Source organism: Danio rerio, chromosome 16 (genome assembly GCF_052040795.2).
Source record: "Danio rerio strain M-AB ecotype USA chromosome 16, GRCz13ab, whole genome shotgun sequence".
Lineage (NCBI taxonomy): Eukaryota > Metazoa > Chordata > Actinopteri > Cypriniformes > Danionidae > Danio > Danio rerio.
Window position 1 is genome coordinate 46,676,032 of NC_141036.1, and position 26,064 is coordinate 46,702,095.

At 37.0% G+C, this 26,064-nt stretch overlaps 1 protein-coding gene across 7 annotated transcripts; it reads right to left on the reverse strand.

Annotated features, from left to right (window-relative positions):
* Positions 1-600: 600 nt before the first annotated feature.
* Positions 601-24,813, reverse strand: kcnv1 (potassium voltage-gated channel modifier subfamily V member 1). Of its 7 annotated transcripts, none has more exons than XR_015511930.1 (6): positions 24,590-24,813; positions 17,903-18,664; positions 17,697-17,807; positions 7,278-7,791; positions 2,069-2,183; positions 601-1,985 (listed from the first exon to the last, which is right to left on the reverse strand). XR_015511930.1 is itself a non-coding variant. In XM_087287780.1 (4 exons), the coding sequence occupies exons 2-3, from the start codon at positions 18,640-18,642 to the stop codon at positions 7,280-7,282; spliced, it is 1,458 nt and encodes a 485-aa protein (XP_087143906.1). In that variant the 5' UTR covers positions 18,643-18,664; positions 24,590-24,813; the 3' UTR covers positions 601-2,183; positions 7,274-7,279. The 7 variants fall into 7 exon arrangements, 2 of the variants coding, with proteins under 2 accessions (XP_087143906.1, XP_087143905.1); XR_015511929.1 differs by having other exon boundaries at positions 7,274-7,791; XR_015511927.1 differs by having other exon boundaries at positions 17,697-18,664.
* Positions 24,814-26,064: the final 1,251 nt, after the last annotated feature.

Here is a 26,064-nt window from a genome sequence, read left to right on the forward strand (position 1 = left end):
GTCATAGTGTATGTGTGTGAATGAATGTGTATGGGTGTTTTCCAGTACTGCGCTGCAGCTGGAAGGGCATCCGCTGCGTTAAACATATGCTGGATAAGTTTGTGGTTCATTCTGCTGTGGCGACCCTTGATATATTAACGGACTCAGCCGAAAAGCAATGAATGAATAATAACAGATTGAAACCAGGCCTTAAGAAGATGATAACCACTAATATGTCTCACTATAAACAAAGCAGGAAAAGATGCTTGGAAGTAAAGAAAACTATTTCCTTTTATTTTGTTACGATACATTTAACTGAACGGACATTTTAAGCTTGTTATCCATGATCATATCTGGTCATAAACTGACATTTTCCTGCAGTGCAAATCATTGAGCTGAGCCCAGTGGAGTGACTGATTCTCTATAAGCTTTTAAGCTCTGAATGTCTCGCTGCTACTGTTTCCAAACAATATGTCAAATAAGCCATGCTTCTTTGAGCAGACCTGTTAATCTTACAAGGTCATCGTAATCTTCAGGCCATTTGTGATATTTTAAAAGGATCAACAAGTTGCCGGAATACACACAGGGATTAGTGTTGCTCAGAATTAAAGACTAAAGATCTGTTAAAAACTCAACCCAAATGGAAAAATGGGCATAGATTTTATTACATGTCTTAAATGGAACAGTAAAATCTATAGTTGCATTACAAATGATAACAAGATGAACAGAAATTATTTGTGGCAATTTTGAAAAATTTTTCAGATGTGTATCCCAGCTTAATAAGCGGAGACAGTCTGAAGTCATTAGTAAAATGTGTAAACACACAGTGGCTTTTTGAGCCGCATTGCAATGCTGATTCAACCAACGGCATGAATTTAGAAAGGGGTACACCATGGCAGTGATAGCAGGGCTCAACAATAAGGACAGGCCCATCGCCTGGGGTCAGCGTGTAAGATGCTCAAGACAGTAGACAGGATGATTACTGGCCCAATTAGGCCAGTGCTGCCTTGTCACTTAAGTTATGCAAACACAGTCTTAGAATCGATATCAGTTTGTGCTTTTAAGCCTTTAAATGTCATCTTCTCTGTGAAGTCATTTTAAAGCAGACATTAATGTGGGTACAACACAACGAAAGTGTTGTTTTGCACAGTTTGCCCTCAGTTTGGCAAGTCAGCCACCTTTTGTTTTGCAAAAAAATTCCTGCACGATTTCGATACAGCTATTTTTGTTTCCATAACACTTTAAATTTTGCTCAATATACATTTAGCTTTTTTTTTTTTTAATATTTAAATTCTAAAATCACTTTTGTTATTTTGACACATTATTTATTATGTAGCTAAGAAATAGCAATTAACTTTTTTTGTGGGGCCAGTGAAAATTTTGGCAGGGCAAGTAAAAATCAGGCCAGTAGACAAAATCCTTAGTGTTAAACCCTGAATTGAAATACCTGTCGGAAAAAAAAAGAAAAAAAAAAGATTTTTGCTATTTTTGCCAATAAAGGTGCACAAGTCAACACTTCATTTTTAAAATACACTCACTGGCCACTTTATTAGGTGCACCTTACTATAACCAGGTTGGACCCCTTTTGCCTTCAGAACTGCCTTAATACTTTGTGGCATAGACTCAACAAGGTACTAGAACTAATCCTTAAAGATTTTGGTCCATATTGACATGATAGCATCACGCAGCTGCAACAGATTTGTCGGCTGCACATCCATGATACATATCTTCCATTCCATCACATCCCAAAGGTGCTCTATTGGATTGAGTTCTGGTGACTGTGGAGTCCATTTGAGTACAGTGAACTCATTGTCATTTTAATGAAACCAGTCTGAGATGATTCACCCTTTATGACATGGTGTGTTAACCTGCTGGAAGTGGGTGCACTGTGGTCATAGTAGTGTACATTATAGTGGTAGAGTAGTGGTCATTGTAGCTTCAGTTTGCTGTTCTCAGCTGACAGGAGTGGCACCCGGTGTGGTCTTCTGCTGCTGTAACCCATCTGCCTTAAGGTTTAATGTATTGTGCATTCAGAGAAGCTCTTCTGCATACCTCGGTTGTAACGAGTGGTTATTTGAGTTACTGTTACCTTTTTATCAGCTTAAACCAGTCTGGCCATTCTCCTCTGACCTCTGGCATCAACAAGGCATTTGCGCCCACAGAACTGCCACTCACTGGATATTTTCTCGTTTTCAGACAATTTTCTGTAAACCCAAGAGATGGTTGTGCATGAAAATCCCAGTAGATAAGCAGTTTCTGAAATACTCAGAGCAGCCCGTCTGGCACCAACAACCATGCCACGTTCAAAGTCACTTAAATCAATTTTCTTCCCCATTCTGATGCTCGGTTTAAACTGCAGCAGATCGTCTTGACCGTGTCTACATGCCTAAATGCATTGAGTTGCTGCCATGGGATTGACTGATTAGAAATTTGCGTTAACAAGCAGTTGGACAGGTGTACCTAATAAAGTAGCTGGTGAATGTAAGGCTGCGTCCGAAACCGCCTACTACTCAGTAGGTACTGCTTTTAAATTTAAACGTACTACTCGGCCGTTAGAAAAGTACGTTCTATACAGTATGAATGTGAAAAGTATGAATGGAATTCGGACGTACTACATCCGGCATTTTGACATAGTCACGTGACCTACCTGCGTAATTTGCAACGATTGCTTTACTCCCATTCATGAATTTGCTCGCGGGGCATCATGGGATAGTGCAGCATGCATGGGATGCACACTCCAGAATCTCGGCGGAAGTAGTAAATCATCCGGGTACTTCTCACATACTGTTTTTCGAATTCTATAGCTGCGTCCCAAATGGCACACTATACACTATGCACTCATGCACTATGTACTTATGCACTTACACACTCAACAGGATAGTATATGTATGTAGTGTTGTCCCAAATGGCACACTAATGTTTTTTTTACTAAGCGGAAATTCAAACCGTTTTCCTGATGACGTTTGACGGTTGCCAAATCAGTGAAATAAACAACTGAATTATCAAATAATACCTGCCGTAAGTACTGCCGTATTGACCATCAGGAGGCGCTATAATCACTCTTGTAGGAGAATTTTGCTTTCACCATCCAAAATAAATAAAGTTATTCAACATGTGCGTCCGATAGCTCCGCCCCTTCCGCTACGTAAGCAAACCTGCGTTCGTTGAGTGCGTGAAGTGTCCATCATTACACACTTCATTTTAGCGGCTGAATGAGTGCATCATCCGGGTAATTAAAGTGTACTTATTATTTTTAGAGTTTTCAGTGTAAACACACTACTTACACTATTCATACTACAAAATGGCGTAGAATAGTGCATAAGTATACGATTTGGGACGCAGCTTATGAATTCTTACATACTACTCGGCTCACATACTGATTTCAGCGTACTATATAGTATGGAAGTATGCGGTTTCGGACGCAGCCTAAGCCTTACACATTGTACCCCCTGCGGTCCACAGTCAAGTTGTAATCGTTATAATAAAAAATAATACCTCATTTTACAACTGTTTCGAAATAATTTTTCTAGATGCATGTGACTGATCTTGTAGTAAACAATTTACTTATCTATTGACTATTCATATAAAAAACAGATTGTCAAACAGATTTTTCAGTTAAATGGCTTATTTCTAATGATTTATTTCAGATAATAGCTTAGTCTCCTTAAATCCTGCCTCTTTTTTGCAAGCTCAGATTCAAATCAATTTTTACTTCTTTTTTACTAATCTGGTTCACTTGGATGTATATTATAGTACAGACGTCACCTCTTCTGTTACATCGCAAAGAAATGCCCCATTTGCATGTATTGACCTTATTCTAAAATGCGGAAGTGCGCCTGTTTTCGCGATTTTCTTAGAACTTCCGTTTCAGTCGCCTATGGGAGAAATGACAAGGTATAATAAACGGCAAAAAACGGTCAAACTACTTGCTCTACAAACAAATGTTTGCATGACTATACAGACCAAGTAGAATAATATAACAAGGAAATATCAGTTTGCAACAACAAACAGCGAAACGAACAGTTTTTAATGTCTAAAAATGAATGGAAGTGAATGAGACCGGAAGTCTCGTGCCAAAAAGATTCAAATGGCAGCGCCCGCTCTTCTGTGGAGAATAAGGTCAATAATGAGCACCAACTGCAGGTTTGTGCTCATGTTAATACGGTTTTAGCCACTTTGCAATTCTGCTGCATTAGATTGTAACAGCAAAGTTAAACTCAAGGTATACTTAAGATTTTACTCATGTGTACATTGCATTTTGTGCATAAAGCCCAGATTATACTTTGCCTGTTCCACTTACATGTCAGTTTGCATACAGCAAATGTTATGCAGATTTCATCCCTAAAATAGTATGTACATTATATATGTGAACGGTCCAGTTTTTGCAATAAACATGGCATGCAGCTCACACATGTTCTTTAAATTGTTTTTGGACTGCTTAGTTCTACTAAAAGGTGTTCTTCAAAACATTGATCTAGTCTGTTGGCTCGGAGTTAGAAGAACAACACACTACTGAAGATGACAAAAACAAAATATGTGCGTTGTCAAGCATTTGTGTGACTGGACGTGTCTGGGTTGATGAAATACAGGGGTCTTGAAAGGAGTTAAAGCACATTCTTTTTGATCGTAACTTTTAGAGATAGAAAACACAGACACTTGATGAGGATAAATTATTCTAGTGCGTGTTGCAAACACCTGTGTTTATGCTTTCTGTCAAATGTACTTTAAAAGGCTTGTTTGGACTGTGTGCATATACAGTTTATGTGAATTATTACTGAATTATTAGCCCCCCTGTATATTTTTGTCCCTATTTTCTGTTTAACGGAAAGAAGATTTTTTTCAACTAATTTCTAAGCATATCAGTTTAAATAACTCATTTCTAATAACTGATTTATTTTATCTTTGTCATTATGACAGTAAATAATATTTTACTAGATATTTTTCAAGATGCTAGTATTCATCTTAAAGTGACATTTAAAAAATTACCAAGGTTAAATAAGCTAACTAGGCAAGTTAGGGTAATTTACAACTGTATATACACAAATTAGGCGTACATAAATAAAGTATACCTCAGGCTTAACAGTGAATGTGCTGCTTGCACATGTGCTTTGAACTGTTTTTGTACTTTGTTGGTGTACAAGGTGTCAACACTGAATTTGACAGTTGTTTCACAGTTTGAATAGAAACAGAGGGGATGTGGATTAAATAGATAAAAACCCAAGTATACTTTGAGCTTTACACTGTGTCCTAACTATACACACACCGAACACGCCACGACAGAAACATTCACTTCACTGCAGTCAAAATGGTAAGAGTTATTAGCTAATACAGTAAACCTCTTTGTCATAATTAAAAGTACAGTACATAGTAGGCATGCACCAAATATTCGGCCACAGAAACGTTTATGCTGAAAATGGCCCAAAAGAGCAGTTTCGGTTTTCGGTTTCGGCTATGAATTTTCATTTCAGTGCATCCCTAGAACACAGGCTACTGAGTGGCCTTTGTTGGTTTGCAGTCTGGAGTTCTGTTAGTTAGGTTTATTTCCAAGATCTGAGATGAACTATCTGCTGCTGCTTTCAGTTGCATGGCAATAAATGTTAAGTGAAATGGTGTTCAAACTCACATTTGTAGCATTTAACACTGAATAAAGCACATAATCTGTTCCTGAGGTAATTGTTGCCATTGTTGTTTATGCTGCTGCTCAGCTGAGATGTCGCAAAAATATAATAAACAGCTAATTACTCTGGCATATGTTCTATGCGGGTGACGCGGGTAGAACGTTTGCCTCACAGCAAAAAGGTCGCTGATCACCTGCCATTTCTGTGTGGAGTTTGCATGTTCTACCCATGTTAGCGCGGGTTTCCTCCGGGTGCTCCGGTTTCCCCCACAAGTCCAAAGACATGTGGTACAGGTAAATTGGGTATGCTAAAATTGACCGTAGTGTATGTGAGAGAGTGTGTGTGTGTCTGTGTTTGTGTGTGTGTGTGTAAATAATTGTGTGGGTGTTTCCCAGTAATGGGTTGTGGCTGGAAGGGCATCCGCTGCGTAAAACATATGCTGGATAAGTTGATGGTTCATTCTGCTGTGTTGACCCCAGATTAATAAAGGGAGTAAGCCGAAAAGAAAATGAATGAATGAATGTTCTATGTGATGGATTCCAGCAGCATAGAAAATGCATTTCTAAAATAGAAAGAGTTAGTTAAAAAACTTGCTTTTACATGGAAAAGATAGCTTTTATTCAACCCAGGCTTATTGTGGATAAGTACCCAGGTCTAGATTTCTGGGAACCGTGAAATATGTACCCAGAGTTACGTCTGCTTGCAGTTTATGTTTTCGTAAATCCATCCACTGTGTACATTTTTGATGATCTCAAATTTCTCTCATACCTGCCATTTGTGCATCCTCTTCTCTTTTAAACCCACCAGAGGCTGCAATGTACATTTTAACCAATCAGTTTTCTGTGGACTGACCCAACTAATAGTGTTTAAAAAGCAATCTAGAAAAGAAAAGCCATTGCGGCCTGGTGATTTTACCATCTTTTCAACCTGATATGTATATATTTTTTGCTTTTGTTTAACCTGGTTTCTGAAACCCTGAACACACAAACCCTGCTGTGGTCCACTCCGCTATGCATCCCAAGTCCATTGGTGTACGTGGCGAGCTACTGAGCAAACTGGTAACCCCAGAAAAGCAGTCCATATGGAGGTAAGTGTTCAATGCGTGCGTCAGAGGACAAGCGAGTTCACCGAAAGGTGCAGAGCGTCAGCCAGGGAGCCACCTATCAATGCGACTGCTGTGGTAAAAAATGCCTCTCCCGTATTGGTCTCTTCAGCCACCAACGACGCTGTCTTAGACAATCAGTCATGCCTCAATATAAGAGCTAGGATACGTCATCCATGGTCAACACTGACCGACGGAGGCCTACTTCTACCACCCCATATCGTTCGTTTCACACACAAAATGCAGCTTGACGTAGCCCCAAGTACATATTTGTGGTTTCACAGCAATTTAGGCCTTGGTATGTATCCACAATGAGCCTGAGTTGCTATTATTGCATGTTGCGGCATTGAATCGCATGTAGTTAGGACACAGTGTTAGGAATTATTATCAGTGGCATGACGCCAGAAACATGAGCATTTCAGAGTTTTTTGCAGTAATTTTTTTTTTAATTATGGTTTGAGGCAAGTTGCGATATGATTTCCTATTTCAGCAAACACATTTTGATTCCTTGTCATATGAGAGTGGTCTGTAAAAAAAACTTCAGTATCTCTTTCTGCACCAGCATGCTGCAGACCTACTGTTACCACCAGAGATCTCCTGCACTGCTGCGTGTGCTGGCTCGCTCTCTGCCCTGCAACCGCAGCATCTCCAGCACACTTCTGGCATAGACGTCCCGCAGGTTCACCCCTATCGCCGACATATCCGAGGCTGAGCTGCGGGTCAGTCTCTTCAGCACCTCCCCATGCCTCAGTGCAGCTTCCTTCATTTTAAGAGTGAAGTAGCAGGCGGAGAATCGGTCATTGATGATGGCGATGGGCAGCGCCAGGATGAGGATCCCTGATAGGATGCAGATAAAGGCCATCACCTTTCCAACAGCCGTGTCTGGACGGATGTCTCCATACCCTACCGTGGTCATGGATGTGGTAGCCCACCACCAGGCACTGGGGACATTGGTGAAGGTGGTTTCTGGCGTGTCATGTTCAATAGCGTATTCCAGAGTGGCGAAGATGGAGATGCCCACAGATAGGAACAGCATCAAGAGACCAACTTCCTCATAGCACTGGGCAATCGTCAAGCCCAAAGACTTGAGACCTGATGACCAACATAAAGAAGAGATATAGTAGCCATTATAGAAAAACTGCATCATCATGTGCATATTCATCCATTAAGATACAAGCAATCCAAGGTGTAGGTGACAATATTTCTTCAGTAGATAGATTGTTTAGGTGAAACCGTGGTCTTTGGTAATTCGTATAATTGAGAGTCCAAGAAACACATCCACAATGTGAACATGCTTAGGATATCTGTGAAAGGAGGCTGTGGATTAAAAGTTATGACACTGGAAATAATGTTTAGTTTCTTCCACAGACAAGTTTGTTTGATCTCAATTGGGCTGGACGATAAATGCATTTTAATTGATTAACTCGAGCGTAAAGTTTACATTGATTTGTTTGAATGAAAATCGGTTTTCACCCTAACACGTGGTGGGTTAAGGAGAAGACAATTAATGGAGAAGACACACATATGACATAAACTGTTACCGATCTGATGTTAGTACCCAACGGTACTGTTTTCAGATAAATGACATGACCCAAAAACAAAGACATTCATTACGGTAAATATCAACACGAGCTATGTTTCCATCCACAAATGTAAACTAAATTTATGTACAAAACTGGAATATCGCATAAAAGACGTGTGAATAAAGCAGTGTTTCTATACAACGAGAACAAAATCGTCACTTCCTGATTACCTGGCTCCAAATATCAAGAGTAAAAACGTGATTTGCTGCTTAGGAGAAACTGCATGAATCTTTTCCTTATTTAATAAATGACTTGCGCCATAGAAGATGATGCCAACATGCAGTGAACGCATGGTGGCGTTTGACGGTGTCAGACGCGAAGCACAGACACATTTGACAGTTCTGGAGGTAATAACACCAATACTGAAACAGTTAAGGCATTTTAGAATGACCAAAACAACATTTCATTCCTCCTGTTTGTCCATTCACACACATTTTTATTATCACATGATCTCTTATATCAAAATCACATGACTTTTTTTAATGTGCATACTGGAATTTGTTCAGTAAGTGTTTCCAACCTAGTTTATGTGCATCTTTTCTTATGGAATAAAAAGTTTATTATACTTAGTTATGTGCATGCGATAATTTATGTGCATTTTCATAATTTATGCGCATCTTGGTGCTTCCAATAACCATTTTTATCTGCATATCCAAAATGTGCATAAAAATAGGTGGATTGAAACGTAGCTACTGACAAAACTCTCTTGCACTAGACTGATCTACCAGATGCAGTGACCCCACGCAAACAAAAGCAATAAATGCAACCCACTAGTGTAATGTGAAAACTGATATAACTAAAAATAAAAAAAGAATAAACCTCTGAATAAACGTTCATTAAAAATTAATAAATCAATAAATCATCTTGAAAAAAAAACCCTTTTTAACAATCATTATGAGTTTATTTTCACTGTAGTTTACCTTCACTAAAATTGTATAAAATGGATTAATTTATATCATTATTATGAAAATCTTGTTTGCAATTATATAATTATAATAACTATATAATTATAGAACTTGTTTAATTTAAATTGTTAATAAAATTATTTTTTTCTTTAGCATTTTTTATCCTATAATTAATTATAATTATGTTAAGTTTATACTGGTTTTATAGATTAATCACTTCAACTCCAAGCATTTTTGGTGGGGCGGGTGGGGGTCATTTAAATCCTCAATCGAATTTTTTAATTATTATTATTATTTTTTTTTTGTGAAAAAATTAGGGAATTTTGTTTTTTAAAGGCCATATTATTTTTTAAAGGACTTAATCTCATGTATCATCAGGTCAGGAGTCAATGGTATTTTTTTCCCCCTGTATTTAGGTATTTTAGTCCTGGTAGCCTTTAACTTCAATGTATCACCAAGTAGCACAGTATAAAATTTTAAATCTTTTTTTAAATGTTCTACCAAAGAAAATGTCACCTGTATCTTGGATGGCCATCCACTTTAATTGAATTCCATTTTATAATTTTGTCCGTACAATGGAAGTCAATTGGAATCTAAACTGTTCAGCTACCATCATTATTCAAAATGTCTTCTGATGTGTCCAGAAGAAAAAACATCATACAAGTGTGTGCAGGCCTCTAGACTTATACAACTTTTTACAATTATATTAAGGGCTGTCATACGATTGCCGAGAGAGCAGGCCTTTAGACTTATACAACTTTTTACAATTATATTAAGGGCTGTCATACGATTGCTGAGAGAGCTTAACATGCTGCAATTTAAGAAAACATTAGCAATAACGGTGTAAAAAAACACCAGCAAACTAAAAAAAAGATTTTATTTGTTTGACAGCAAACGTGCTGCAAATCCTCGCAACGCAAACACATTAAAACAAATGCGCTGCATTTTCTCACAATGCAAACAATTTACGAAAACGCACTGCATTTTCTCACAACACACAAAGAACAAAACACAACAAAAATGCTTCAAGGGGACCCAAAAACGTGACGGACAACGCTGTGCCGTGACTGTTGTTTGGTGAAGTTGTACGTGATCTTTAAAAGGTGAGTTTTTTGTTTATTTATTTTAACATCCCTATTTCCAGTGTCTTTAGTATTTATTAGCCTAAATAACCATAATCTGAATAGCTGGGTCCGTCACGTTTAAGGCCTCCTTAAAACATTTTCATTGTTTTTTGAGAAAATGTTACGTAAAATGTTTACGTTGAGAGAAAATGCAGCACATTTTATTATTTGCTTGCGTTGTGTGAAAAAACAGCGTGTGTTTTTTTGTATTTGCGTTGATTTACAGTACGTTTGCTGTCAAACTGATGAAGATCTTTTCTCAATTTGCTGGCGTTTTTTGTAATCGCACATGTTGTTTTAAAACTACAACACGTTAAGCTCTCTCGGCCACCGTACTGTCAAATAGTTACATAAAATTCATCAAAAGTAAATGCATTAAACTTATTTTAATAATTATTGTTGCAATAGGGCGGCACAGTGGCTTAGTGGTCAGAACTGTCACCTCACAGCAAGAAGGTTGCTGGTTCGAGTCCCAGCTGGGTCAGTTGGTGTTTCTGTGTGGAGTTTGCAGATTCTCCCCGTGTTGGGAGGGGTTGTCTCCGGGTGCCCCGGTTTCCCCCACAGTCCAAAGAGATGTGCTATAGGTGATTAAACTAAATTGGCCGCAGTGCACATGTGTGAATGTGAAAGTGTATGGGTGTTTCCCGGTACTGGGTTGCAGCTAGAAGGGCATTAGCTGTGTAAAACATATAAGTTGGGGGTTCATTTTGCTGTGGCGAACCCTGATTAATAAAGTGCTGAAGTCAAATGAATGAATTGTTGTGATAAATAAATGAGCACATGTTGTAAAAAGTAACTTTAGGAGCATAATAAATGGATGATTTATGTCCACAGCAAGTGCATCATTGTGCTTTCAATACTCATTCAGAATTAGATGCCCTTTTTCTTTATAAATAGATTAAATTTTAATGTAATTTTATCATGATTGCCACACATCAAGAGAACAGAGAGTACCAAAAGTAATTAACCTAATTGCTTAATTACTTTTAACCTTAAAACAATGGCACAAAAAAGAGATTTTTTAAATCACTAGGGAAGGAGAAACACTACGGCGTTTTCAAATAATTAGTGTAATTTTGGTTAACATCACAAGAGCAAGCTACTAATGTGTTTATTTTTTAACATGATGCTCAAACGAATTATATTTTTGACCCAATTTGCTACTAGTCAATTTGCTTGCCAAATGATTACATCCCCCATAAGATACTGTGAACAAAATTTAAATCATTGACCACATGATTTTATTTTGGGTGCAACATGTTCTACAGACAGTACATGAAGTCTTTTAGTGATCGATGAAACAGATTTTTATATGGAAACAAGTTAATGGTTGAATGTGCAGCTTTAGGTATTGTGCAGAAGCACTATTCAACAGCTCTAACATGCATCACTTGAATGCATGCTGTACATTGTGCTGTTTTATATAGGTTAGATCCCACAGCAGTTTTAATCCGCCTGTGTGTGATTCTTACACTGAAGGATCAGTCAATAAGAAGTAACAGCGGTAATGAAATCCTTCTAGCCTTTAAAAATAGACACCTGAGAACGACGGCTACACTTTCTCACTCCAAAATGGCACGTCTTCCTGAGAAATGCTTTATTTATTCCTTTTTTTAGCCGCCGTGCTGAATACATTTGCAGAAAGATAAGTCCAGCAACCGAAGTCGACATCTAGCCTACTTATTGTGCATATCAAAGCATGTACTTTTAGCTTTCAAGGTAGAAACTGTATTTTTGTTATTAATACTTCTGAGGAGCTGGAGTCGACATAAGTGCCTGCTAAGAAAGAGATGTCTATTTTGAGAAAATAAAAGTGCACTGGGGAACACTCAGAAGATTGACGTTCAAGTGAATTAGCTTTCCATTCATACAGGTTTTGTCCTCATATTCGGTTTTGAGGACCGTCTGCTTGCTTCTTTTTTCATTTGGTTTACGTCTTCTGATCAGATTAGCTACTACTGTGGAAAAAAACAAACACATTTGGTAGAGAGATAGAGAATGCTGCAGACATCAGAGGCCCTTTTATTAAAATGTGTCGGATATGAAAATAGGCTCTGCCGTTCCCTTGGTGGATTATCTGTCGGTGTTTGCTTCAGATATTTTTCCTGAGACAGAGTCGATATTGTCTGCTAAGAATGTTTTAATTCTAAATGTAATGACTGTGCATTTCTGTGAAAAATGTTTGGATTGCTACACTGTAAAAAATGCAAGGCTCCATACAATTGATTATTGTCCCAACACAAATCAATTAGGTTACCTTTACAGATTTGACAAATTTTGGTAGATTGAACTTAAAATAATTAAGTATTCTGTTGTTTCAGCTCATTTTAAAGTAGTTTGAACAAGCAACAAAAAAAAAAAAAGTTTTTGAGTGTTCACCTTTTGTGGCCTTCACAGATTTTTCTTTTGTGCAATTTGACATGCTTTTTTTACAGCACATTGTGTTCTGCATCCTGATTGGCTGTAGACCATTGTCAATCAATCTTCTCCGTGTCTCCTGTACAGTACAGGATGCGTTCAGCTTGCCAAATGAACATACATCTTCGATCGCTAGCAGCAGGCCCGGATTGGCTAATCGGGAGCACCGGGAGAATTCCCAGTGGGCCGGTCCGTTTTTTGGCCGCGAGGGCCGGTGTCCCTAGCTGCTTATTTATTTATTTATTTATTTGACCATAGCCACACTATTTTTATTTATTATTTTGCCGCAGCCCCACCCTTTTTATTTATTTTCTCGCAGCCCCGTGAGCAAAATGCAGCCCGCAGGTTAATGATGATGTAACTAAGTTATCATTCCACCCCAAACAGCTGCAACTTAGTGAATATTAATTAATATTAATGAATAATACACATGCTCAATGAAAATCATATGACTTACTACATTAATAAATCTGACATAACTTGATCAGAAATCTAAAAAGGGGAAAATAGAGTAGACATCAATAGCAGCAGATAACAGTGCAATACTTATTTTATATCCAGAACACATCATCCTACCAGCGCCATCTTGGTCTAATGGTTAGCACGTTGCGTTATCATGCCGCCAATCTGAGTTCGATCCTCACTATGATCCCACTCCGGCCCTGGCTAGCAGTGTAAGTTTCAACAAGTATGCAAAAAGGGTGGTAACTGTCCACAACAAGACCATTGTAAAGGAGATCGCACACTAGGTGCGGCGCGCAATGCCTCACCATGCAGCGCCATGTATTTTAGAATTGTAAACATAGGTTTCTGGGTACACACTGGCGCCGCAAGTCAGCGGTTGTCCGCGGTGCCCAGCTACGACTCAGGACACTGCTCATATTTCTGCTTGCCACAGAGAGCCATCTGAATAATTTCATTATAAATAACATCCGAATGTGGACACCAGGTGTGTTTTACTTCCAACGTTCATGTGCTGGCGCATACAGTGTGTGACCCCCTTAAGGATGTAGTCTGCTTTAGCTTTGGGGATCAGTGACTGCAGGAAAAAACGCTGGATGTCAACATTATCCGCACAAAAAGCTAAAAAGCTTTATGAACCTTTTGTGGACAGCGATGACCACATGTTTTGATCTTTGGTTTCGTTTTATTCAGTTTTTTTTGAGAGTTTTACACTTTGAGAGTGTTTAAACAAGAGAGAAAAGTTTGAAAATAATAATGTCTGTCTGAGACAGGTGTATAAATTGTGCAGTGAGGTGTTTTAAAATAAAAATAAAGCTGTCTACTTCGCGGATTTTGCCTATTGCGGATTATTTTAGAACGTAACAAATGTAAATGTAAAGAAATTACATTTGCTGCTTGTTCAAACTGCTTTTTTAAATTTTGGTGAAACAACACAATTATATTTTTGGAGACAACTTATGCTGGCACACATTTTCATAAGTCGTTAATGTTAGGTTAGATTTAAGTCATGACATCAGGCGACCAAAACTCAATTTCTGGCCAGTGTCTGAGGACAACGTTATTTTGACGTCCAATAACCCCATCAAATGACGTTGATATTTGCTTGCTTTTAGGTTGTGTTTGAAAGTGACCAAAATCCAACATCTAGCTTACATCTTAAACCAACGTCATATTAACGTCAAACACTGACATTTATGTCAGGTACGGCAACCAAAATCCAATGTCTGATAGACGTCATAGTGGTAACGTCCACACAATGTCAAGCTGTAACATCATTAGACTTTAGCCCCTTTCACACATTCAGACCTTTTCGGAAAATTACTGGCAATTTACCCGAAAGGTCAGTATGTGTGAACAAGCCCTTTTTGAAAATACCAGTTAATTCGTTCCGGCTATTTTCTGGAAAGAGAAGTTGTAACACATGGTTTCCGCTACATTCATTCTTCCATGGCGGGACGCCACGCCAAAATTCATCCCGCCACGGCTACATTACACCGTCTCATTCAAAACCCTTTATTATTTAATAGCAGGTAATAATCACACCAAATTGTATTACAAGGTAGGTGAATTATAACAGCGCAAACTTTTCTGTAACCATAGTAGTGCTAAGCGTCATTTGTTTAACCCTTTAAGGTTACATGCTGACTGACTGACTGTTTTCACTTTTTGCACTTCAGCAGCATTTATTTGAGAGTGCACAAGAAGATCTACGTGCTCTTGAAGCGGCTTATATTAGAGGGGGCGTGCAAGAAGTTTTGTGCACGAGCAGAGGAAATCGGCGCGCAAGTAAAGAGATCCGCATGCTGTAGGCTATTACATAAATAGGATCTCGACTTCTATACTGCCCTCACGACATTTGTCATTGATATAACGTTACAGGTAGTTAGTAGATCTGTGTAAAAAAGGCCTGCCGCCACAGCTGGAAAAAATCCTAGAGGAAACACTGTAACATTACCGGTAATTTGCCGGGATGCTGCGCTGTCTCAACGCAGAAGGAAGATTGCCGGAAAGAGCACATTCACGTCTATCACGCGCTGCCGTGAGGTGCCTTTAGCCAATCAGAACACTCGCATTCACGCCTGTGCGGTTTATGAGAATAAAAGCCTGTGAACATATTTCCAGACACATTTAGCTGCTAGATGTTAGTCAGATAATTTTCACAATACTTATCCATCCACAGAGTTTGCAATGTAGTAAAATGTTTACAAATACAAGCGCAGCCGATTAGAGCTCATTTCTGGTTAATGATGTCAGAATTTATCTGTATTTTTGAATGGATGTGTGAACGGTCTTTTTCGGAAAAAATACCGTAACGTCCTTGCTTGTGTGAACAGCGCTGTTTTGAATTTACCGGTAAAGTCGTTCCGGAAATTTTCTGGATATTTACCAGTATACCTGTGTGAAAGGGACTAATGATATTTGGTTTATTTTAGGTTGGCTCTTTGGACATTGAGGACGGCCTGATGTTGGGTTCGGACGTTAACCCGATTTTCATTTCCAAACAAATGGTACAACAGCAATCTGACTTCATGTTGACATCCTGTGCCTGCTAGGGCTGTATGTTCAGTCCACTTTGATTTGTAAAAACATTTACGTTAACTTAATCAATTTGTGCTGGGACAACATGAACAAATTGTGTGGAAAGCAGCATTTTTTACTATAAATTAAGCAAAAAAAAAAAAACAATTATAATGTGGCTTTTAAAAAAAGGTTTAGAATTAATCTCATTCCATAAGATTATAAAAGTTTTTTCTTATATTACACTTCCACATGGAAGTTGGCATGATAAGCCCCTGTCCTACCAAATTCCTCAACTGTACCCCTCTCTTTTAGCTCTCGCATATCATGTTTTTTAATTATTCATGATTCTGTGGCTGCATCTTACAAAGAGATTTTTTCCTTCCACCAAAAAGCTAGATCAAAGCCACAAGTCTGTGCTCAGTAACTATTTGTGTGTCTTCGGATCTTCCTCTAAGTCTCTCTGGGAGTCTATCAAAATATGAATGGATGAATAAATTGACTCACTTTCCCCAAAAATAGACTGAGATCTTCATGAATTATTTCATTCGCAGGGTTAAGAGCCCATCAGTGTGGAGTGAAAAATGCCCAAATGCGTCTGGTGGACTGCTGAACAGTATGCTGTAGAAATGTTACACTTAAATCCCAATATATTCAGTCTGTTTTACTCCTTTTTATGTTTTATATGCCACCGTTATTGTCAAAGTAAATGCTTTAATAAATTTTCAAACTTTTTGATATTGTTATACTGTTGATATAAAGAAACAAGCATGGCTTACAGTGAGTTTTTGAAAGTTTTTGGGTAAAAGCTTCACTGCGCACAATGGTGTCCTTCTATATAAAAACAAGGACCATAACTATTAAAATAACAATCACATGTGCATATTTTAGCATCAAAACTAATTAATGATAACTTTCGGTTCATTATAATCCCAAGCTGTTATTTAGTACTGCTAATTTCAATCTTCACAATATGTCTGGTTTCTCTCAAGGTTTTTTTTCTTCACTCTGCTATTGGTGAAGTTTTTTCCCCTCTCTGCTGTCGCCTCTGGCTTGCACGGTTCAGGGTAAGTAGAGCTACGCATCGATGAATTTGCTCTTCATTGTTTGGACTCTCAGTAATGACTTTAAACCACACTGAACTGGGCTAAACTGAACTGAACTTAAACACTAAAAACTGAACTACCCTGATTCAGTTACTATGACCATTTATGTGAAGCCGCTTTGACACAATCTACATTGTAAAAGCGCTATACAAATAAAGCTGAATTAAATTGAATTGAATGTGTCAGATTCTCATTTTCTGTCCGTGTTTGTTTTCCCAGCTAAAGAATAATAATTATAAACGTGATATAGACCATTTATTTCTTCTGTGACATTATCATTGCAGATGCAGTTTACTTTTAAACACTGATTATTAAGTAATGCTTCTTTAAAACCTAATAAACTGATTTCTGGTCATGTGACATAGTTGTTATTTTCTGTTGACAGTAGGATCCTTTGAATGCAGTTACATAATTTGATTTCATTTATAATTTGTCTGTCAGAAAAAAAAAATGTCTCAATGTAGGCAAAATGGACCGTTTAATGGTCATAATAATAAAATCCTTTAACATTTTAAATTATTTTGTACATTTATTGGAGTCAATGTGTGGGTAGCACAATCGCCTCACAGCAAGAAGGTCGCTGGTTTAAGCCTTGGCTGGGTCAGTTTTCATTTCTGTGTGAAGTTTGCATGTTCTCCTAGTGTTCATGTGGGATTGCTCCGGCTGCTCCGGTTTCCCCCACAAGTCCAAAGACATGTGGTAAAGGAGAATTGGGTAAGCTAAATTGGTCATGGTGCATGTGTGTGAATGAGTGTGTATGGATCTTTCCCAGTGATTGTGTTGATTCAGCTTATTTTAATTAAGTAGTTTGAACAAGAAGCGAAAATAATATTCTGAGTGTAAGAGACTTCGTATGATGAGTCTCGGTGTGTCTATCACCTGTGGAGTGTCGTCCGAGTTTCAGCATCCTCAGCGACCTCATCAGCCGCAGCACCTGAACGACCCGTCCTACGTTTTCCAGCTCTGTCGATTCTCCATGCAGGCTCTCCACTGCCAGAGTCACATAGAAGGGCAGAATGGCCAGCAGGTCAATGATATTCACCACGCTCCTGCTGAACTTACATTTATCTCTAACACACAAGAACCTGAGCACCAGCTCTCCGGTGAACCAAATGATGCAAATGTACTCAAGAATGTCCAAGATTATGGGTGCACCAATTACAGAGAAGTCCAGCGAGATCAAAGCCATGTTCACGATGGACACCACCACGAAAAACATGGAGAGCGTCCCAAACGTCTTGGCCGCCTTGGAGGAATCCGGGTTCTCCATGATGTCCCATAGACGCTGGCGTAAATCCTGGCACAAAACACCAGTAAAGTCCTCCTCCTCCTTGTCCATGACGTCAGCATCTTTGCGAATATCCAAAGACTCCTTCATCTCCTTCCTGCGATAGTACTTGTCCCGACAACAGCTGTCAATACGAAGTTCATCGATGCCCCAGTACTCGATTTCCTGAAGGAACGAGATCACACACAACTCCTCTCTCACATGCAAGTGGCCTGTTTTGTAAAAGTTCATAATGTACTGAAAGGTCTGTGAGTTGCGGTCAAAAAAGTACTCGTTTTCCAGGAAATCGGCATCGTCGCACAGATCCAAAGCAGAGTCTCGACTGGAAAGGGCCAGTTTTCCTAGACGAGTTTCTGGATGAGAGGCCAACAGTTCCTGAGAGAGGATGTAGCGGCTTCCTCCCACATTTATAATGAAGAACTCCAGTGGATCGTCAGTCGGAAGCGCAGGCTCGCTGAAGAAAACACTCGAGTCCAAGGACAACAGCGAAGCGTTGTCCTCATAAAACTCCGCCGGACTTGATGAATCCGTGATCATGATGCTCTGAGTTACGTGAGCCCTGAGAGATCCAGAAGAGCACATTTGAAGTGCATTAGTTTCACACCGTGGAAAGAGCAGTATCAATAATAATGAGGATTTGGCTGCTGACCTAAATTAATAATGAAAATGACATATATTTCAGATTTTCACATTTTGGGTTTATTTTTAACCCTCGTTGAATAAAATTCTCAGTTATTATGGCGCATGGCATATAGTATTATTATTTTAATTAATACAGGTAAAAAATGAAATGTTTTTGAAATATAAAATGCATCTCAGAGATACTAAAAATGTTTTTTGTAAAACTGTAAATATATAAGTTTGGACAAATTCAAAACACATTTTTCTAATTAATTTATCATTTAAAATGAAGACAATATTTTTTGTGATGAATTTAATCCAGAAAACTTATTTTCATTTTCACAGCAACTTAGACAATAACTTTCAATGCTTTCTATATCCACCAATTAAGGAGTCACCATCTAGACTCCAAACGTCCATAAGGCATAATGGTCTTATTTATCCATTGTTAAAACTATATGACTTTCTTACGTTTTCCAAAAACCTGCTATTAAACATTTAGCTTTAGGCAAACAGGGATATAACAACAATCTTTGGTGTTTAATTTAAAATTCAAAAGACAAATATGCACTACCTGGGGTCAAGAGGAATTACTTTACCTTCAACTTGAACTTAAGTTATTCCAAATTATAATATTCAACCCTTAAGTGCATTCTCACATACAATAAAAGAAAGTTGTCTTCTGAAATGTGCACTGCTTTTTGGGAAATTCCAGATTAAAGTGATGTAACTAGAGTGATATATTGTATACTCAAACATTTGTACTGAGGCAAATGGGTGTTCATTGTCTGAGTTTAGGCTTTCAAGCATGCTACTTGCCACTTAGTTATTATAAAAGCCTCCAGGTCAGACTGCCATTCTTGAAGCCTGTCATTAAATGATTCTTTAGATTTGACCACAAGCAATTTATATAACTTCATGTCTTTAGAAACCATGTATGATTTTTATTTGTTCTGTGGAACACATATTACAGTGCTCAACATAAATGAGCACACCTTCACAGATCTGTCTTTTAAATTAATATTGTCTACAGGATGCTAATAAATTTGTGCATGTACATGAGATTAGTCAGTACCAAAACCAAAACAGGAACTAATCTAACAAATTGTACACCCAAATGAATGTTGGGAAAATATATTAAATATTTTAATAAATAGGAAAAATTTAATTGTTCAATTATCATTTTTGTAATTTATCTTTTTTTTTGTATTTTAATATATTACCTTTCTATTCCTAAAAATGCCTAAAGATTTAGATTGCTGAAATTTTAATGGAGATAACAAACGAACAAAAATGTTTGTTTATGGGGCGACGTGGGGGCGCAGTAGGTAGTGATGTCGCCTCACAGCAAGAAGGTCGCTTGTTCAATCCTCGGCTGGATCAGTTGGCATTTCTGTGTGGAGTTTGCATGTTCTCTCCTCGTTCGCGTGGGTTTCCTCTGCATGCTCCGGTTTCCCCCACAAGTACAAAAGCATGTGCTAGGTAAATTGGGTAAGCTAAAAAAAAATGACTGTAGTGTATGTGTGTGAATGAGAGTGTGTATGTGTTTGTGTGAGTGATGGGTTACAGCTAGAAGGGCATCTGCTGCGTAAAACATGTGCTAGATAAGTTGTCGGTTCATTCCGCTGTGGCGACTACAGATTAATAAAGGCACTAAGCCGAAAAAGAAAATTAATGAATGAATGTTTGTTTATGCTGAGTTCAGACTGCATGATTTTAGCTCAGATTTTGACTCGCCGACAAATGCCAGAAATGCATTTTCAAAGTGTTTTGAAATACAATCACACAGTGTGAACTATCAAAGACAAGATATGAGAAAATCGCTGATGAGTCGCTGATGCTTGTGAGATATTTGGCATGCTAAACATATAGAGCTGTCAGTGATTCAAAATCATGCCTTGTAAAATGTGTTCTGATTGAAAATAACATTGGCGATTACCTACAGCCAATGAGAGAGCAGCATCCACTATTATGGCTATCTGGAGGCCAGCTGGAGGTTGAGGGGAAGATAGAAGAGCTTCTTTTCTGTCTATTGGACCCAAGAAATAGAGGAAAAACTTGTGGAAATTTGGCAGGAGCGCCCGTGTCTGTTTGACATCATCTGAGCAATACCAAAAGTTGGAGAGAAATTGCTTATTCCCTTCAAAACCCAGGAGAGCAAAATAAGTATATTTTCTACGCTACTTTCTTATGTTAATAATAAAATATATACTATGTGACCTCACGTTGTTTCCATGTCATTTCTCACATGTGTTTGGTTGTGAGATGTAGTTTGTGGACTAAGACAAAGTTGTTGGTGATTCTTCTTATTGTAAATTCATGCAGTGTGAAACCCCCTGTAGCCGATTTGTCTTGGGTGTGTAAACACATCAGCGACAAAATGCTAAAGGCCATATAGTTATGCAGTGTGAAAACATCTGTGACGCAATACTTTGCAAATCATGTCTGAACTCGGTATTAAATAAACCAAAATATATTGGCTATATTTACAGAGAAATAGATCAAATTATTCATTTTCAAAAGAAGGTGTACTCATGGGGAACACTGTATATTAATATCCACATTTTAAAACATAAAACACTGAAACATTAACATATTAAAACTTAATATATTTAGAATTTCTCAGTCAATGAGTTCAGTGTCATCTTAGACCCAAAAACAATACACATCTTTTGTAATTCTGTAGAAGACAGAAAGTAAGAGTTTTAAAAGTGAACAAGTGCAAGTAAATTATAACCATGGGACGATAACCGGTTTTAAGGTTTACCGCGGATTGAAAAAAGTTGAGGTTTTAAAACCGTTTAAATTTTCTGTTGTACCACTTCTAAGGTATATTTCAGGGGTTTTAATGTGTTTTTTATGTGTTGTAAAGAATTATTTTTTTTAACTAATGAAAACAGCAGAAGTCAATGATTTATTAGAATAATTTAGCCTGACATATTTACTGTGCCAAAATATTAGGTTTCCTAAAATAAAAAAATATATATTGTGTTCAATGGTGCGAAAATTTGTTGTTTTTTTACCCAGATATTTTAGAGCAGTTATCACAATACCATGATACTGTGGTATTTTTATCCAAGGTTATCATACCATCTGAAAGTTATACCAGCCCAATTTAATTTTTGGGGGGCTTTATTACTTGTAGACCACAGAAAAATATAATAATATCTCCACACACTACATCACTTACTGCTTTTGCCATCTCTGTTCAACATATTGTACTGTTTTCTATGCTGAACTTTTAGCGTTGAAAGTTTCTGCAGTTGTACCAAGCACATAAATATTTAATGAAGAAAGCACAGAGATTTCATGGCTGCTGCTAAAACCGTGCCGTTGCATTCAGGCAGTGCATTGTTTTTTTTTTTTTGTTTTTTTTTACAATGACAGCTTAAAAGTGAAGTTTCATAACCCAGGGTTAAAACTGGCCTTTACACTCAGTTTAAAAATACATTGACTCCCCACACTTTAAAGGTTAAGCTTATAGTTTAAAGCTTTATAGTGTGTTTTATATAACACATAACAATGTCTCATCTGTTTTACTATGCACTTTTGTAGATATAAAACAGTTTTGGCAGTCGTAGTAAAACCAACTTATGGAAAGCTCTGTGTATTGAATGAGCAAATTCCCTTAATGAAAATGTTTTTTTTCTTTCTCTCTTTTACGCCATCGCTGGCAGACATCAGACACAGTGGGAGGGAGAAGAAGCCTTTGGCAGTGTCCTACTTCTTCAAAGCTGCATTGAGATTTAAATATTTTAGCTGGCCTGTCTAATTAATTGAACTAATGGTACTATTCTTGTAATCATTAATTCTCTTTGTAAGCTCTTCTATAACATTGTCACGATGGTCATTTCAAGGCCTGCATTTTTAACAAGATCCCGTGGGATGACACTACAGAATGTGGAGACGGAACAATACCTATCGAAGAAAGGAATGGTGCGTTTATTTTTATTTTTATGTTCGGATCTATTTTTATTTAGTATGTTCTACATTATATTGAACGCAATCAATGCTTTTTCTAAATATTCTATTATATTTTTCTACATATTTCTTTAAGGTATAACTGAATTTGGCTCATCTGAAAAATATATATTTTGATTTGTACAAGCTGATTTTAGACTGACATTTTTAATTATGTAGTATGCACATTTTACAACTAACACTTTACAGTAAAGTCCATTAGTTGACATACTGAGCAACTCATTTATTAATCTCTGTGTTAGTTATTTAATATTGTTTGGTGTTTAACATATTGTTAAGTTTAGCTCAAAGTATTTGTTTATGTTGTAATTAAGATTAATAAATGTTTTGAGATATTTTGCTATTGAATTAATGTTGTTGATTAACAAACAAACACTTAAATGGTTACCCGTTGATTTAGGTGTTTACATCCTTGACAACAAAATATTAAGTTAAATGCTTGTAATGGAAAATAAAACATTGGATTTTACATATGTATGTGAGCAATTCCATGCAAATATCAACCTTCCCATGAAAAAAAATTAAGTTTTCACTAAAATACGGAAACCATTTAGAGGTTTTTTGTGTATTAAGTATTTTACAGTGCTTTAGAAATACCCAGACATGTCTCTGTCAATGTTTTAAACAATTTTATTTGATTTACCAAAGTCACACGAGTGGCAATTTTACATCATCACATCCATACACAACCATAACGAATCTTTTTTTCCTCATAAATGCAAAAATATTAAAAAAATTTTAATCAATCATGTTTGTTCCATAGTGAGCCGACTCTTATCCTGTTGATTAGCATTATTTTTTAAGGGTCGGGCAGTTTAATTCAAAGAATTTCTACTAAGCATGCTGTATACTGCAAACTCAACGTTTTTGGTCACATCCATAACGCATATTTATTTTCCTTATTTAAAGTACAAAACATGTTTACAGATTGATATTTTTCTGATGTCATAACTATTTGGTTAGTTGTTCTGGAAAATATAAACTGATGTTTCAATTTAATGTTAATGTTTACTTTCTATGTGAATTTATGTTTTAAGTTTTTTACTCTAAATGTCACATGCATAACGCTGGAACTGCTTATGTATAAATATGTCATCTAAGAACTTAGAAAATTATGTCAGAAATTTCGCTATACTGCAATTATACTGAAACTAGATTGATGTTGGACATATTCAGGAGTAAATGCAAGAATAGAGGTTTGAGTGGGTCTAATAGCAACAACAACAAATGTATATTTAATCAAATTCACATACATTTCATGTCTTAATCTGATCATTACTGTGTAAATTTATGCACTGCTTGTGAAACCACTTGACAATTCCCAATTCTCTCTGGATGTACTGAATTTACTAGGTATGTGTTTGAATGAAATTTAAACATTTGTCTTATTCTATACAGGTCTAACACCATTTCTTCCTAATTTTAAATAAAATAATTTAAAGAATTTCTAATCCACAAAATGACAAGTGGTCATAATAACAAACATTTTTATCTGTTGTGATTGAAAATCCCCCAAATATAGTTTTCTTGAATATTCTTAGATAAAACATGGTATTGTACTGTCTTAAACTGAATATTAAACATGTCTGACGAATTATATTTGTTGTTATATCGACCATTCGTCATTTTATAATCTAAATGACCACATTTTCATTAATAGCTCAGAATAAATGTCATCAGTTTGCAAAACAATACATTGAAACTGAGAATTTCCAAGTGGTCCTCTAATATTTCCCAGTATAGCTACTTAAAAAAGACTTGACGTTAGCTATTTTATGACTTAAAAAGTCATAAAGTATCACAACATTTCTAAATGACATCTAAGCCTCTAAAAATACAAAACAAAGAAGATACTGGAAGAACAGTAAGTGTGGACACCCACCTTCAGCTTATAAGCCTACACTGGAAGCTCGCGCGCGCTTGTATGAGGTGAGCTGGATCCATCTGTCTCTTCACTCACTTCCTACTTCAAAAAATGTGGATCCTCTGTCGATAAACTGAACAACATCATGTACAGTATTAGTTCTTTTCGGCTCCGAAATGTTCGCACCGAAGAAGCGATGCAGCTCAAGGTTTCTCAGGTTCAGGAGAGTTCGGAACAGTTGTGAAGAAGAGCGCGCGCGCTCGTGCACCTTTCACGAGCATTTTAACGCGCTGGAGTGAGTGCGAGCTATCAACCAATCAGGAGACATTTTAAGGCTGCTAGGCAACAAACTCCAGACACTTAATACAACCAGTAAAAAATTAGGTGCTTTGTAATCGTCTGGGAAAATCAAAGCCTTCGCGCTCACGAGATCTGCACCTGCATGCGCGCGACACGCAGAAAACGCAAAGCATGCTTTGTTCCTCGTGGGTGGGTCAACTTTGGCCTTAAACCTACGCTTGATTCAAATAACTTTTCCCACACATTTCAAAACAAAGTCCATGGTTGGGTAGTTTCGTGGACATGCAGCAGCGAGTTGATTCTTCAAACTCAATTTTTAAAGCCTAAAACATGATAAACAGGAAGAAGAATGTGGTGGAATCTGCATGGAATTAAAGGTTTATCAGCTCTGCTTTTACCAACCTTGAAATGTAGATGTGTGTGACACATGACTGAGCAATAAGCTGATTTAAATAAATAATATATATAAAATAACAGCATTGCAGGGGATAAAATGTGCATGTATTTTATTTGGAAAAGATTAGATTAAGAGTTGCACTGCATATTGTGTAACTTGATGAATGAATGAGTAATTACTGAATCAGCAGATGACATTGATCATAAATGTGGTGGGAGATGTGTGGTCAGAAAGAAAAACTAAAGACAGCTTTAGTTTCCATGGTAGTTTTTTAAAATGTAAACATATTACAATACAACAAATTTTACAGTATAAAACTGCAACACAGTGTACAAAATCCAACAGTGCTATTATTGGACCATTAACATCAGCCACAATAATAACGCCGATAGTAAAAGAACGCTGAGAAAAATCTAATTCACAACAAGTAAAAACACATTCACATTTTATATATGTTATGTAAGTATATATATATATATATATATATATATATATATATATATATATATATATATATATATATATATATATATATATATATATATATATATATATATATATTAGCACAACCAACACTTAATACATTAAACATTCAAATTATCACAAAAACAATTGAAAAACATATAGGCTAGTTTAATTTATTTAAACAAAGTTTCATCAGAAATGTTTTCACTGTTCAGTTTACTTATTAGTCAGTTTGCTGTGCGTGTGGTGTGTGCAAATACATTTAAAGGATTACAGGATTTTGAAATCGAATACAATAGTAAGATTGTGCTGTTATAGCATAAAATGCTTA

What these genes read in the sequence shown, in the direction of transcription:
- kcnv1 (XM_087287780.1), bottom strand. Translation starts at nt 18,642, where the DNA reads ATGATCACGGATTCATCAAGTCCGGCGGAGTTTTATGAGGACAACGCT. An exon ending in ACTCGGACGACACTCCACAG is followed by an intron (nt 7,792 to 17,696) that starts GTGATAGACACA and finishes GTTGGTCATCAG; the next exon opens with GTCTCAAGTCTTTGGGCTTG.